Below are 16825 nucleotides of genomic sequence, written 5' to 3'. Positions count from 1 at the left end.
AGACTACTGAGTGTAAAACCATGGGCTGGTTAGCACTTCTGAGTTAGAGACATCTTTTTTTTTTAAAAACAAAAGAGTAATTTCTATTTTGTTCTGTCTCAAAATAGGAGGAAGCAGCAAAAAATCCTGCAGGCGATAGGACCGGGACGAAGCTGTTAAATTCTGGCATCAGCTTGGTGCAAGGCTACGTCAGGGTAATTAGAGCTGCACCATGCTGCACTGTGCAGTACCACTGTCAGCCTTAATCTGCGCACTGATGGGCAGCACGAAATCCAAGTTACAGCCCACAGGAAGCACAACCAGTGAACCCATATTGCTTTGACAGTTGCACTCATCTAGAAATAATGCAAAACGCTATTTAGATGTATACATCATGACCTTGTGCTCTAGGAAGAAAACAATCTAATGAGGGGCTGGGAGACTCCTTGCAGAAAACAAGCAGTGAAGAGGTTAGTGGTGGTTGCTTTGGCTTTTCAATTTTCTTCCCCTCTTTTTACAGCTCTTCGTATTTTATCCTGTTGGAGCGGCGTGTTGGGGTTGGTTTCACTGAGGTGTTCTTTGCCTCCAGTGCCTCACTGAAGAACTTGAAAATAGATGAAAAACTCTTCCAGGAAGTGAGTTCATGGCGCTCTGTACCTGCAAAACACAAAGGTGATAGTTTGACCGGAGGTAATTTCACTGCTGCTGGCCCTGTTGGCTGAGGTATTAATGAAAAACCTGTGGAGGGGACAAAACTGCTGGAAGCTGGTCTGGTGACAGGTGGGGGTGGTGGGGCAGGACTGCCCCATTGCTGAGCTCCTGGGCAGCTGGGCAGGAACAGCAATACAGATGCACAGACACACAGACTCATGGCCATCCAGATCACAAATCAGAGACTGAATGTCTCTTGGGCCTGGGAAAGTGGAACCTCACAGTATCCTGCTAAGTAACCTGTCCCACGTAACTTGGAAAACAAAAGTGACTACTTTTCAAAGTTGGTGCATTTTGTGTTATTTCTTTTTCATTTTAAACTAGCCCTAGCCTCGTATACACACTTTTAACTGACAGAGGACACCTAATCTGAATAACTGGTGCATTGTGACAACATTCTTTGTTCAATCCTTTCCCAACAAGCCTATAAGTGATGCTGAGGCAGTAAAGTGGACCTTTCCCGCTGATTTCTTCCCTCTGCACACAGATTCACCTTTTGTGTGTGTGTGTGTGTTTCTATTGTTTTACAAACGTCTCCTTCAACACACAGTGCATTTGCTTTATTTAAACAAAAAACCGCAGACAGCAACCCCCTAAACAAAACCAAGATGATGGAGATGGGGAGCCAAGGGCTGTGAAAGAGTTGGGACCTCTTCCTGGGTAACCCAATTATGCGGAGATGCTGCCTGGAAGTCTCTGGATCCTGGGCCTCTGTTTGATACTTTAACATTGTTAATGATAATTCTTTAGTCTGTAATAGTAGGTCATTGCTATGGTTACTCTACAATGGTGCAACACTTCACTTTCCCCTTCAGCTATTCGCTGAGACCCAGTAACCACATTTGTTGCCTAGCAACAGTTTTGTGACAGTATCACAATCTAGGGGTGACAACAATGAAGGACACGTTGGCCATGGCCTGCCTGGTGGAGAGGGATGCTGCACGAGGCAGTTGATGGTCCCCAGGGACATGGGGCAGCTGTCCTGGAGGGATGCTCTGGCATGGCAACACCCGCACATCCACCTTCACATCCCTGTTGGGACCTTTGCCCTTGTGTACCCATCCTTGGTGTGTCCTTGGTGGCTCCATGCACACCGTCCCTTCCAGAGAGTCTTTGATGGGTACATTACCTGTCACATTGCCCTCCCTCGCTCCCTCACAGGCGGCCATCAGAGAAGCTCCTCCAAAAAAACCCTCTACAGAAAGACATCACTTCCCACACAAAGAGACATTTTTGTAGAAAGAAGATCCACGTCATGCACACAGACAGATCTCCCCCCTCATCCCTCTGCGTTTGTGGTGTGGAGACAATTCATGGCATCTTAGGCAAACTCCCAGAGGCATCTTTTTATACAAACATTTCCTACCTCCAAGTTAAACCTATCCTTGTGCAAACCCTTTTTACTGGGAGGCAGTCTGTCACACCTTGAAGGTATCAACACAGACTACTCACCCCATCCCCTTATGAGAGTCACCCCACAGTCACATGTGCCAACGCTTGTTACCTACCTCAGACTCATATGCATTAGTGTTCCCACCAGAGCAGAAGGATAAAGCACAATCCACAGCCTAAAATACTTGTCCCCTTGATTACAGTATGGTTGGGTACACGACTGCCTGCTGGTACCATGCAATGACTCCAGTAAAGATGTCATCTACTTAAGATGTTTTTTTGGAGCAACAGACTGTCCTGGCACATGCCAAGGACACTCCTGCACAGGTAGATCACCTCACACACCTGTGTCACAGCACATGGTAGCATCATGTTGAGCCTTGAGAGACAAAACACCTTCCCATGTGGCTTTCTAGGCTTCCTGCACAAATACGTCTCTGCCACTCCTACCTCCCTGCATCCGTCTCCTTCTGTCTTGATTGTATTCACCGTCATTAATATCCACTGGATTCAATTAGATGAAAATATAGGCAGGGAACATAATGCTGGGGATTCCCCCCCCCCTTCCTTCTTTTTATCTACAACCTTCCTCCTCTGTGAAAGGGCCATCCAGAAACAAAAAATGACAAAACAATAAATTTCTGAAGCCTCCCCATCCTTTTCTCTGTCCTGTCTTCTCCCATGCACTCTCATGTCCTCAAGAGAGATCAGGCTTACATTCACTGGTGTTACTGAAACTGATTAACCTACAGCTTTCCTGCAGCAACCCCTCTCAACCCACCCCTCTCAAAAAACAATTCAAGCTTTGAGTCTAGAGGGACTCAATGATCCAGTGGTCTAAAGCAATTTTAACACTCCCTATTTTCCCTTTCCTAGTAACAATCTTACTGACAGATGAACAATTTCCCTGGTGATAAAATCACTACAATGGCTATTTAGTTTCCAGGATTATGATGATTCTTTGCTTGATTAATATTGCAATAAGAAAAGCTTTCCAAGTATCTGCCTTGGCCCTTTATAGTCATTTAAAGGTCAAATTTTGTCCTTACATATTCACATTCAACTGCTACTAAAGGGAAAGCCCTAAAAATTTAACACTGCACAGACTGTACATTTATGATTTATATACCAGAGTCCAGGAAAATTACGCAGAAGAAAGAGGAGTTATGTTCTAAGGGTGACAACAGATTTGGCCATAAGGTTTTTACCAGTGGAAAAATATCACTGACAACTGCAATCTCAGTTGTGTATTTTGCGGTAGACAAATTAAAATTAAACGCATGAGCAGCCATCTATTTTTCAATAGAAAGAGTCATTTGTGAAAGTTGGATAATAAGAAGCAGTTGTACTAAAGCGAAGGTCCTTTAAGGTATATATACCCTTAGTGCTCACTAGTTTCAACCACCGTGATGATAAACTGCACGGCTCAATATACTGTATTAAGAGATGGTCTGTCACACAACACATAGTGATTCCAGGCATTAATTCTTTGAGAAATCTTAGGAGCACGTTGCAATGAAAAGACATACAAAAACTGTTAATTGTGTGAAACAGAGAGAACATCCTAAAATATGCTAAGGCTACAGCTGCGGGAGGAAAGAAAATATCAATCCCCCCTGCTCCCAGGCCCACAACAAGAAATGAGAGAAATGTCATAAAAGCAGACATTTGCTAGCAGGGGAAGAAGTAGAGAGGACTGGATGTATATTTTAACGTGTATAGAACATTATCAGAAGGGAGCTCCAAATAGAAGGTGGGTTCAGTAAGATGTGAGTTGAAATGAGTAATGACTGTAGAACGGTGAACAAGTTTCAGAATCAATTTACCCAGCACCACAAAGAGATATTGACAATTAGAAATAATGAAGATGTGCCAATACAGTTGTTGATAAAAAAAAAAATCAGGTAAGGGAATACATGCAAAAATTTAATATACAAATCATCAGGTCTGGATGACACGCATCTGAGGGTCTTCAGGGAATCGGTTAATGAACTTGCTGAACTGCTGGCAATTATTTCTGAGAATTCATGCACAATCAGGAGGGCACCAGAGGACTGGGATGGGGGAGGGAAGAAAAACAATGCTAATTTGAGAAAAGGAGGATTAATGGAAACTACTGCATGTAAAATTTACCTTGGAATATTAGTAAAGCAAGAGGTCAATATTAAAAAAAAAAAAATCACAAGTGCCTTTAGGGCAACCAAGGCCTTAGAACAGAATAAGCTCAGACATGACAAGAACAGATAAAACCCAAACTTGACTGCTTTATTGAATCACAAAAATCAGCATGCAAGAGGCTTATCCATTACTGTGTCTTTCCATATAGGTCAGCCTGGTGGCTTTGGGTGGTGGGAACCTGAGGAATCGCAATGGAGTATGACCTTCACCACTCTAACGAGTTGTATTTACCTCTTGTTTGCAAGTGGGCTGCTTTTCCTCAGCTGAGGAGACCTCACGATACTCGAGACTTACAGTAAAGCAGCTCCCAGCGGTGTGGTGCTGTGGCCGTGCTGGCTCCAGCTGTAAGCAGTGTGTCCACCAGTACCTATACTGCTCACACCATCTCTGCATGCTGGGTCCAGACTCAGTACCACATCTCAACTCATCTCACCACCTTTCCTTGCTGGGTTGCAGTTTGGGTTTCTGCTTTCTACAATTACTACTGCAAGTCTGGAACTGCTTCATGGTTCATCAAGTTTACTACATTTCAGCCAAAGAAAGACACAACTGCATCTGTGAGATGACATACAGTCTCTCAGACGGTCCTGGAAAGGAGCACTGGTGCATTTCTTGGGAGGTGGCTACAGCATTTGAGGAGACTAATAGTAAGTAAAGACATAGGATTGAAAATGCACCTGCAAAGTCCTAGAAGGATTGGTATTAGGGCTCGAGTCTTTTAAACATGGTTATTAGTGACCCGAAGGAATAACAGGAGTGCTTATTCGTTAATTAGATTAATTAGCAGGTGATGTATTGAATAGGAGATAATGCAAACTAAGAAGGGACAGAGGAATTATACTAATAAAGAGGGCAGCCTAAATGGGTAGGAAAAACAGAAAAGAAGAAAAGCAAAGGTTGAAACTGGGATTGGTGTCTGCACAGGCAGCCGTGCAACATGACTGAGCGAATGACCACACTGGCCATTTGTGCACCTGTGGGCAAAGGTATTTTTGCTGCCTCCCCTTTCCACTTCCACTCAGGAAAAGAAGCAGTTCGTCCAGTGAGGCTGACAAACGCCTCTGTCTTAAACCACAGTGGAGGGAAGAAGCTCTGCAATCCCCGTAATTCACTCTTGCAGAGCGATTACTGGTTGTGTGGGACAAAGGTGCCCTCCTACAGCGCCTGCCCACTGCGACAGACAAAAGCCTCCTCCCGCGGTGCTCAGAAGATGCGTGGCACAATGGTTGCCCCCCGCCGGGTTTACAAGATGTGTGGGACAAAGGTTTCCCATGCTGCACAGGAGCTGGGAAGAAATCACCGTGAGTGCCTCTGCGCTGGAATATTTCTGCAGAGAAAAGTTTCCAGGTTGAAAAGTTTCTCCACAGATATTAGCCACAGCGCTGACCTCAGGTCTGCTTCTTTAAGCAGGGGATCATCTCTAAATGGCACAGGCTTCAAAATGGATTAAGGGTGCTCCACGCCTTGGGGTTTCGTCCCCATTGGGATGGAGAGCATGGCTGCTCTTCACCAACCATCCAGCTCAGCAGAGAGTTTGCAATTGATTTCAGTCAGAGTGAGCAATGTCCTTGTGGTTATGGTCTGTACTGAGACTCTGTCAGGCTGCAAAACATTAATGCCAGCATTTAGGTATGACACTAGGTTTGCAATTTTGCCTCTAAACACTGTCAGTGTTTAACATTTATGGTTTAAGCTACACCAATACAAAAGGCCCTAAGCCTCATCAAAACTTGATTTGAATGCTTCAAATGGTAAAATGCAGTTTTTGGGGGTATTTCACAAACAGAAGCACTTTCAAACTTACTAAATGTATTTTATCCTTATTTCTGTAACTCTGAGAAGCACCACAATTCATTTTTCCTTTACAAATAAATGAACAAACAAGCCAGCCCTCTCTGACCTGGGAATGTGAGTGCAATACGCCTTTCAGAAAGGATTTTTCCCCCTGAAAATTATGAATCAATGGAAATGTCTTTCTCATTGTCTTCACACATATACATTGAAGTAAGGGCATAACACTTGAAGTCTTAGGTATGTAATTCTGTAACTCTGTGGTGATGTAATTATACTGTTCAAATCTTTATTTATGTGTGAGAAAAAGGCATTCTCTGCCTCTCCAGCATGCCTCTTTTTGGATGCTATTAAATTACTTCTCAATCACAAGGCTATTTCTAAGCAGGAATTTAACTTTTTGCTTTTTTTGTGGTTAACCTCTGAGTGCATCAGATGTTATCAATAATGACAGAAACATTTTTAGTTCATAAGGCTTGTCCATTTACGATTCCTGGGTCCTATGGATCTGCAAAGGAACAAATTATTATGTCTGCTGTGACTGTTTTGCTCTACTGACACTATAACAGAAGAAGCTCTCAGAGTATCAACAGGAAAAAGGAAAAAAAAATACTTTGCTTAAAACACAGAATGCTTTTGACAAGAAGGATAAGAGTTTCAGGAAAAAAATGTGAAGAAGTCCACTAGCTTAAGAGCTTTGAGAACCAGTGACCCCAGGAGCTTCTACATATGCACTGCTAGACCTTGCAAGTGAAATTAAGAGACAAGCCACACACGAATTAATGAAATGGAAGGAGTGATTTCTTAGAGGACGTAGAAAACCCCCTAACAAACCCCAAACCTTGATGTGCTTAGTTTGGCTAAGAAGTAATAGTTTGTGGAGTCACGGGCACGATAATAATCTAAAAGCAATCACAGAAGGAAATTAATTCTTTGGAGGAGTTAAGAGAGAAGAAACAGAGAAATCCAAAGAAATGAAATACAGCTTATGAAGGGGGCTTATACACACAGTAAGCTGGTTTAGATGCAATATTCATCCAAGGAAAATTGTGGGAACCTTTGTGGCAATGCTGGAGAACAGACTACAGACACTAAGGACATTTTATACTTGTTTTTTATCTCCTGTGATGCAGACCAATATTTGTTTTTGTTGGACGTTTATTTACCTCTGATATCTTTAGTGGGATGATGGAAACAGCAACAGGCATCCTGCCAACCCAGAACAAAGATTACCTCTGAATCCCCACACCTGCAATCAGTTTTTTCCACCCCTCATTTACAACAGGCAAACCAGTTGCAAGAAGCATGTGGTTTAAAAGGGTAACAAAATATTTAACAAATTCCTCTTGCCCTATGAGCAACACATGCCAAGATTCATTCAAAAGCTCAGTGCAAGCAAGGTTTGCAAGGAAGGACAGAGATAGGAAGCTAATGCAACAGTAATTTTTCACTACTTTTCATTAAATACTAAGGGCAGTCCCACGATCATGGGTAAATTCTTTATCTCCTTTGTGTGCTGACTGTCCAAGTAAGTGAAAGTTGTATCATCATTCCTCCTGAGTGCAGGTTACCAAAACCCAAGTCATTTTCTTTCCAGTGTATATACTAAAAAAAGAAAAAAACCTAGATGCTAAACAGCTATAGGGCATTCACAGTAAGAACCAGGCATCCAGGACAGAACTACCATTAATACAAATGCAAATAGTTGTACAAATTGCACATAACCACCTTAAAAAAAAGAAGGATTCACAAATAGTTGAAAAACAGAGGCCGATGAATTAGTATTTCAAGAACCAGAAATGTTACAGAATCTCAGACCGCCCTGAATTGCTGCTCTGGGGTAAACGGTCCTGAAAAGGAAGCAATTCCTTTGGTCCAAAATTTCCCAATAACTTATTTGCGCAAATGCAAACTTATGGAGATCTGCTCTTGTCTACACCACCAACACTGTGAGACTGGCTGGACACAAGCACAGGCACAAAAGATCAGATGCTGGAGCCAGGTCCAGACCCTGGAAATTGTGAGAGAGCTGGGAGTGCTGCCGAGATGCATTAAGAAGAGTGTGACCAGCAGGTCAAGGGAAGATGTCCTCCCCATCTATTCTGCCCTGGTACAGCCGCATCTGGAGTACTGTGCCCAGTTCTGGGCTCTTCACTTCCAGAGAGACTTGGGACTGCTGGAGAGAGTCCAGTGCAGGACTGGCAAGATGATGATGGGACAGGAACATCTCTCTGCTGAGGAAAGGTTGAGAGATGTGGGGCTGTCCAGCCTGGGGAAGCAAAGACTGAGGGTGGATCTTATCAGGGTTATAAATACCTAAATTGAGAGGATGGGGTCAGTCTTTTTTTCTGCAGTGGCCAGTGACAGGACAAGGAGTAACAGGTACAAGCTGGAACACAGGAAGTTCCACTGGAACATGAGGAGAAAATTCTTTGCTGTGAGGGTGAGGGAGCCCTGGCACAGGCTGCCCAGGGAGGGAGTGGAGTCTTCTTCCTGGGAGGTTTCCAAACCCACCTGGACATGTTCCTGTGATTAAGGAGAAACTGCTTTAGCAGGGGGTGGGACTGGATGATTTACAAATTCATAAAGGGCAGGTGTCAGGAGGATGAAGCCAGGCTCTTCTCAATGGTGTCCAATGACAGGACAAGGGGCAACAGCTACAAGGTGGAACTTAAGAGGTTCCTAAGAAACACAAGAAAAAAATTCTTCACTGTGAGGGTGAGGGAGCACTGGAACAGGCTGGCCAGATGGGTTGTGGAGTCTCCTTCTCTGGAGACATTCAAAACTCACCTGGATGAGTTCCTGTGTAGCCTACTCTAGGTGGCCCTGCTCTGGCAGGGGCATTGGACTGGATGATCTTCCAAGGTCCCTTCCAACACTTGAGATTCTGTGATCCCTTTGAATTCTGACCATTCTCTGATTCTGTGCCACCCCTCCTGGCCTTGCTTTTGGAAGAGGAAAGGGAGAAACTCGGCCACCCACCAAATTTCGGGGCTATGCTATACGGAAAGCAGCTGAATGCATGCTGCCGGTGAAATGCCATGATATGCTCGGGGAATAATCTGCTCTGGCAGCATTACAGCATCCCACCCCTTGCTGGCTGAATCAGACCTGCAGCATGTTACTGAATTACACTCTCATGGGCAGCAATTTCAAACACAGGGAATGTTTGCAGAAGATCAAGTCATTTCCTTGATGAAGGGGTCCAGCATAAATAAGCCTGACGTTATACAACTATAGATTTTAAAAGTCATGTTAAAGTGGTGTATCACACACAGAAAAGCAGGTAAGAGTTGAGATTATCTCTCTCCTATTTATATTATCTCTATCTACAAGTCTCTCTCTCTCTCTCTATCCATCCATATCTATAAGTACATCTGAACTGTATTTAAAGGCAAAGATAAAAACCTGTCAAATGGAAGATGGGATATTCAGGTTACATCTTACAAAGATGTTTTTGGGGTAAGAACATACCTATGGAAAGCACAGGATCTCACCTGTGGAAGTTAAGAATAGGTTAGACAAGCATCTCTTGAGAATATTCTGAGTGTAATTTACCTCACCCTTGGGAATGTGCAAAAATCAGATAAATCCTTGAATTTCTTTCTATCCAGCCCTGACTTCAATACTCTTTTGCATTATTGGCTTATTTAGGCAACGTGTAAAGTTGGTTGTATTCACAGAGTACATTATATCAGCTCTGAAACATTTGAATAATATACATTAGTGAGCTAACTACATTTTTAAAATGTAGATGCATTTTTTTTCCTTACAATGAATTAGGAAAAAAAAAAGTAAAATTGCACTCAAGAGCACAAATAAAAGTATTTAGCATTTGAAAACCATAATTTTCTCAACTAGGAGAATGGAAAATTATCTTTTAAATAAAGGAAGTTTTGACCTGCATAGAACCCAGCCTTTCCCAAAAGAATATACAATGTAGTTTCTTGGGCGAGACAGTTGCAAAACAAGTACTTAAGCTTCAAAGCCTCCACAGGTTATAAACCTGAAAACTTCTAATTTACATGACAGATCTTAACATGCTACAGCATCATACAAGCAGCCAGTTACAATTCTTTCTCCCCGCTGCTTTCCAAGGGCATGTCATCCAAGTTTTCCAAGGGAGAAGTCATCATTACCATGCTTTTGAAGACTGGGAGGCTCAGCTGAGACCAGTGGCAGCACCAGGAGTGTACCTGAGCTCTGCAAAGCCAAAATCTGGAGCTCTGCTCACCCAGCAACAGAGTGTTAAGAAGCACACAGTGTTTATAAAATACAAACACATCTAAAATATACCTAAGCAATACCTGTAAGTTAATTTAATACAGAATACTGGGGGGCTGGTTTCTGAGTTTGTTCCAAAATCCCACAGTTTTTCACTGTTTGTAGGGCAGAGACCTGAGGTGTGCTCTGCTAACTTGTGAGAGCGCTATAGAGTTTCACTGATGATGGAAGGACTGGATGAGTGAAAGAACCGAGCTCTTAGACAAGAGCTACTCTCTGAGATGGTGTTTTGTGATTATTTGTTCCTAAATACTAATTGTGCCATGAAACATCCGGATGGAGAATTAATTCTTGGAAATAATTCAGAAAACGCTGATGTCAGCTTATTTCAGTGAAGAGCATCCCAGATTTGCAAGACCCACCAAGCAAATGAAATTATGCAAATCGCCGAAGGAACAGCTGTACCAGCAGTGTGAGCATGAACCGACCCAGCTTTGGAGCTTCTCAAAAAAACAGCAGCCAAGGCAATGCTTTAAAATCCTGTGTTACATGACGGTGGAGACAACCCTTCTAATAAAGATGGAAAAAAGTCTTTAATCACTAGCAGGATAAGCACAGATTTGCAATTGCAATAAAGTAATTTTAAAGTAAAGCAGCTGAATATAATTTTCTCCCCTTTTGTGCCAAGAGTGGAGCTTGGAGACTGGCACGGATGCTGACACAGGCAGTTATGGGAGTGAAGAAGGTCTTTCCAGGGACAAAAATGAGCTGTGTCTAAGGAACAAACTGCAACAGGAATGCATATGGGCCATCAAGCGTGGCACCAAACACCCAGTGTTTTTATGATTTCAGCAAAAATCTGGTCTCACATGTTGTAAGCCTTTAGCACAGAAATTAACACCCCCTCTCCCCCAGTTGAAAATGTTTATCATCTCCTGCATATGGGACATTTCAAAGGGATTTTTTTCCCCCTAAAATTTCTGCTTGGATTATAGTATCCTGTTTTTTTTAATCTGTGTAGGCAAATAATTATGGTCAACGTGAGCCCAGAGAATTTTCATAGGTTTTCACTAACCTGTCTGCTTCATCTTATGACTACTGCCTTTGGCTATTCCTAGCCTAACCTAACCTAACCTAACCTAACCTAACCTAACCTAACCTAACCTAACCTAACCTAACTCAGCCCAATCCCTCCAACATACCTTTGGCACCATACATCTTCTGCCTGGTCCTCAGGTGCATAGCATCCCTGGAGAGCCACAGGAAGGGCACTTCCCCCTGATTCTCCTTCAGATAGGAATTTTCTGATGGGTACACACAGGAAATAATGTGAAGAAGCCAGAAGCTACCTCTGCAATGTTGGATTTGCTTCTGGGGGAAACCTGAGCAAAACCCATATGCATCTGGTTCTCTCCTGCCTAGGACTGATGCTGCAGGAAGGTGGAAACAGGGCGAGCAATAGGAGGGCTGAGATGAGGCCATCCACCCAGGTGCTGCTGGACACCTGTGCGAGGTGCCGCCAGCTGCTGAGTAGGACTCAGCCCCTTACATCAAGACAGGTGCAACTTAACAGCCTAAACCCAAGTGATGCTGAAAATTCTGATTCAGCTGCTCACCATCCCCTGAGGTGTCCAAGTTCCACAAACACCTCAGCTCCTGACCTTAAAGCTTATGCCTTATAACAGTGTTGCTCCTGTACATGCTCAGAGACACCTCAGGCTTGACAGGGCAAATGTTTTACACGTCTCAGGCAGATAGAGAGCGTCCCGCTGCTCCATAATGCTGAGTATATGTGCAAGCCTTAGGAGGAAGAATGCCCTCTTCACCCTTTACCAAGGCTCCATTTCACCCAAATCTCCTTCTACTTCTTGCCTGTTTTTCTTCCATCCAGACATTTATTTCTCTAGGACATCTCTTTCTGCAGGACATCCACTTCTGAATTCCTCCCCCATAACTTGCCCTCCTTGCAGCTCTTCCTGCACTCTTGCTCACCACTTGGCTCTGATCCTGTTGCATCTCATCCAAACACTGATACCATCTCTCCTGTCCTCACGGCCCACCAGTTTCTGACTTTTCTTCAACTCTGCTTCAGCAAGACCTCCTCCACCTCACTGACACTGTGTCCATCCAGTCTCTCCTCAGCAGTACCTTCATCTTCCAGCTGCTAGCAATAGCCCACCAAATGTATCTCCCCTCTCCACATTTTCTTCTCTCCTAACAGGACAACAAAAGTCCCAGATCTAGCTTTGGCAGATATTTAAAAATAGCTGGACACAAGCTGTACCTACTGCACAGATGCAGTGGTGAGCACAGAAATAGAGGATGCATCTGTGAAAGTGCAACAGGGAACGATAAGAGAAATGAAGAGTTGATCTTCTAGGTAAGGATGAAACACAGTACATTTTTTATTGACTTCATGGAAACAGGTCTGAGTTTGTAAAATGCCATACAAGAATACAAACACTAAGTAACAAATGGACTTAAAAGTTCAAGTTTTGAGAGTCATTGACAGACTCTGTTCATTCTGATAAAATGTTAATTTTGTCAAGTAAGTATAAAGAATTTGCTGGTGAAAAAAAAAAGCAAAGAAATTAGTAAATTTGACATGTGAATAACCCTTGTGCACCTGCAATCAGTCATTTATAGCTAAACCACACCAGATATGTTTTTCTCATTTGTGATTCATCAGCTGCTGTGTATTTGTACACATAAATACAAATTAAGACGCACACACCTCCCCCACTCCCCCATACCCCTCAGACCTATATGACCCACTTACAGGAGCCTGCATAGCTGCGTTAGTGAGAAAGATGGCAAGAAGACAGTGCTGTTTCACCAGTGAATTTACACTGATATAGTGAGCGTTAACCTTCTTTTATTAGCATGACCTTTGCTGGTCGTTGCTAATGAACGTTCTTGAAGAAGGCAGGTGATTGAACCCAGATGGTGGAGTTTTATGGACAATGATCATTGTTGCGGGTCAAGTACACCTGTGCTGCAATCATAAAGTTAATAACCTCTACAACAACAGCTTTACATGCCGCTGTCTCAGAAGAATGCCATTTCTGTAACTCACAGCCTTTGGAGACGCTATTTATAATTTATACCCAATCTGAAGTGCAAAGATTTTTCTCTCCTGCAAGTCATGGTAATCAATACAGGTCTGCACCTATTACAGACTGATGAGGTGAAGTGTGCGGCAAGGATCAGCTGTGCTGGACAAATGCTGCAGCCTACAAATATGGCTTTGCAAAAATGCCCATCTCCAGTGGCCATTCCCAGTACTTACACTGGGAAAGCAAATAAAGGGGGAAATAATCGTTTGTAAGGGTGCCATTCCATCTGCTTAATGTCACAAAGTAAATCAATTGCACATTTGCCTCAGAATTAGCTGGAAACTTGAGTTTCTTGTGGTGCATCGCATAGATTTCAGTCTTCTGCACCCTAATTTCTAACACATCAAGACTTAATGAGGGACACTCTAAAGCTCCCATTTCATGGAAATGGGCAATTTAAAACTAAACAGTAAGTGGCAAACACTTTGCAGATGTGAATTACACTAAATTTAACTAAGCTGAGGCTGCGTCTTGTGACTCAACCTCAGAGATGTCTGCTTAGGGATGTGGTTTAGTGGTAGGCTTGGCTGTGTTAGGTTAGTGATTGGACTTGACAATCTTAAAGGTCTTTTCCAACTAAAATGATTCTATGATTCTGTGTCATTAGAGGGAGTATTTGAGATTAATGACCATAACGCTGCATTTCACTTCCTGTGTAACCCATCCTTGCTGCAGCAAACAGCAGCTCTGTTTGGAAGCACTCAACACCTTTCCCTTGTTCATGCACCTTGCTTCCTACCTTAGCTGAACAATGCTACCCAAGATCAGTCATGGGTGACGTTCAGGATGCAGAGGTGGCAAGCTAGCCATGACGACATGAGTTGGAGCCAGGCATCAGGTGGGGAAGGTGGTGAAGCTCAGCATGAGTGTGAGCATAGGAGGGAGGTCTGCCACCAGCACGAGGAAAAGACTCAGAAGTCTGGGCTGAATGTGAAGGGAAATACTAAGTTCACAGTATGGAAAAAAATCCCCGCAAAACAGCGGAACAAACCCTTAAGAGTGTGAGATGCTCACTGTGGGTTTGCATGTGCAACTAGTAGCGCTCCACTGCTGACTGGTGCCTGGGGAAGACTCAGTGGGATCAAGGAACTACTGACTTGAGACAGATAAGAATCTTATCCTGGAGGAACTGCAGATCACGTACTACCTTGCATCCACAGGACATTTTCAAATGCAAACTTCATTTCAAACTATATCCCGTATCAATAACTGGTCTTTCCACATGGAATCTTCCAGTAAAACCAATGTTACCAAGTCAGAACAGTGAAGCTCCCAGAAAGACCAAGCAAAATCTCTTGTGTCATGGTAGAGATCTCTTGCCAAGCATTTAATGGATTCTGAATAAAGCTTTACTCTCTCCCAGCTAGAAAGATGGTAAACCTTGAGAGCTGGAGATGGAAATGCAAGAATGTGCCAGAAAACTATATTTGGAAGAGAGATGAAATATTTAAATGAGTTGCAAAACTTGGTGATTCAAATTATTTTCTTTTCTTTACACCAAGAATCTCAAGGATTTCTTTTTTTTTTTTTCATAAAATTAGAACAAAATGAAAAGAAGTTGTTGAGGTAATTTCTCTCTGAGGAATTGCTGAATTGGAATTATGTCATCTTGCATTAAAATTATCAGTTGTTGCCACAGTTGGCCCACAAATATTATATTAAAAAAGCAGGAAGAAAAATCACTTAAACACATTTGGGGAATTCTTTTGTTTTTGCCCTGTGCATGTCTTTTAATACTTATTGCTCCAATTTGGCTTGGTTTGTCTAAACCATGGTGGCTTGTTTTTTCAAAACAAGTTTAAAACAAACTGTTGATATATTACAGGGAAAAACTGCATGGGGAAAAACAAGATTGAGGTGGGAGCTGAAGTTGAGAGCAATATCAGCATGCACAAATGCACAGACAAGCACAGTTTGACAGTCACTACTCATAAAAAATCCTGCAATGACTTAATATGAAAACTCAGTCTCCTGTAGAGGTAAGTTAGAGGGGAGCTCATATATAAGCACTTCAGGAAAAACTTGCACTGTGGCTGGAACATGTATAGCACATTTTCCATTAGTCTGGGGATAAATTAAACGTTAAAACCACAAGATATTGCTGTATTAAATTAAGAAAACACTTTTTTCCCCACTCTGTTGTGAAAAGACTGACTGATCTATGACTGACTAAAAAGCAAAGAATTTGTAGTCAACAACATCCCCATCTGTTTTGACATGTTTTTCAGCTCCGGCACTAGAATGACAGGAACGCTTTACATTGGTATCTCTGTAGCCATGATTGTTACTTTCTGCAGCAACCTGGCAGAATTTTGCAACACAAATATCCCAGATTATCATGTGTTTCAGTACTGCTTTTCTAGATCTGCATTCGGATGCAGTGAACACTTATAGGACTGTCTCTGAGTGAGGACGGAGTGTGAAACGAGGAGGCGGGACACTGTAAATACAAGGTTTTCTCCAGAGGGGATCTCCCTCTCATGGTTGAAGAGACCACTGGCCACGCAGCTCAGGCAGCTTCACCTCATGTTGAGATCTGTCCATTTAAGTGTATGCAACAGAAGGATGAAGAGGAAAGGTCTGTGAGAAACAGGCCCATGAGGGAAGATTTACCTCTTCTCCCGGCAGAGTGCTCACACTTCAAGGCAAAAATACAGCTGTATTGCATTTCCATGGAACTTGCTGCGGTGCCAAAAAGACGTCAGTGAAGCAGGACCGCGACAGCAGCTGCAGCTGGGAAAGGCGTAGTCAAGCCTGCTCACTGGGGCTGTGTCCCAAACATGAAGCAGATGCTCCTGTTCTTTGACATGAAAAGACATGGGTAACACACAACCACTGTGGTAGAAGTGCATTCCATCTACTACCATGACTAGGCAGTAAGTGGCAACAAGATTTGTCCCATAAGCCTAAGCTCAGGCAAACTGGTGGGAAATGCTTTTGACACTGGTCTGAATAAAGAACCACCTCACCTGTGATTGTTTTTGTATTTTCTGCCCAGGAGATACTAAGGATGCACCTCAAAAGGCATTGTGCTGAGTGTGCTGGACTTCTAACGTCGAGGTAAGTATTTAAATTAAGTTTCACAGCAAAAGAAGTTCAGTAAAAAAAACCCAAACCCACGACAGCAAACTAATAAAATAAATCTGTGACTGGCACGCTTAACAAATCAACTGGATGCAACAGCTTTGGTATGGCCTGAGAGACGTTAAATCCAAATGCTTCCTTAGGACACCTATTACTTCAAGGGAATTTCTAAAATATGAAAAGCAGAGATTTTTTTAATTAGGTTTAGTATCCTAAATGGGTTATGGTGATATTCTTATCTGATTTTTGTATAAAATGCAAGTAGGTCCTCTGTAGTTTGGGATCTCAACAGTTTCCTCTATAAAGGCTTATTTTCAGTTGCTTATAAATTTTGCCAAGCTAAGTATTTG

The 16825-nt window shown here is 42.8% G+C and overlaps 1 protein-coding gene across 6 annotated transcripts in view; it reads right to left on the bottom strand.

Annotated features, from left to right (window-relative positions):
- The window catches only part of ARB2A (ARB2 cotranscriptional regulator A), a 276975-nt gene that overhangs the window by 1963 nt on the left and 258187 nt on the right, over positions 1-16825 (bottom strand). For 5 of the 6 annotated variants that reach the window (XM_062019248.1, XM_062019252.1, XM_062019250.1 and 2 more), the window contains one exon: positions 1-636. This exon is cut by the window's left edge and continues 1963 nt beyond it. In XM_062019248.1, the coding sequence (XP_061875232.1) occupies positions 494-636 (143 nt within the window). In that variant the 3' untranslated portion in view covers positions 1-493. Of the gene's footprint in view, positions 637-16130; positions 16187-16825 lie in introns of those variants that run through there. The other variant, XM_062019251.1, reaches the window with a different exon arrangement.

This window comes from Colius striatus, chromosome Z (assembly GCF_028858725.1).
Source record: "Colius striatus isolate bColStr4 chromosome Z, bColStr4.1.hap1, whole genome shotgun sequence".
Taxonomy (NCBI): domain Eukaryota; kingdom Metazoa; phylum Chordata; class Aves; order Coliiformes; family Coliidae; genus Colius; species Colius striatus.
Note: the sequence above shows the minus strand (reverse complement) of the source record. Positions and strands in the feature narration are given on the sequence as shown.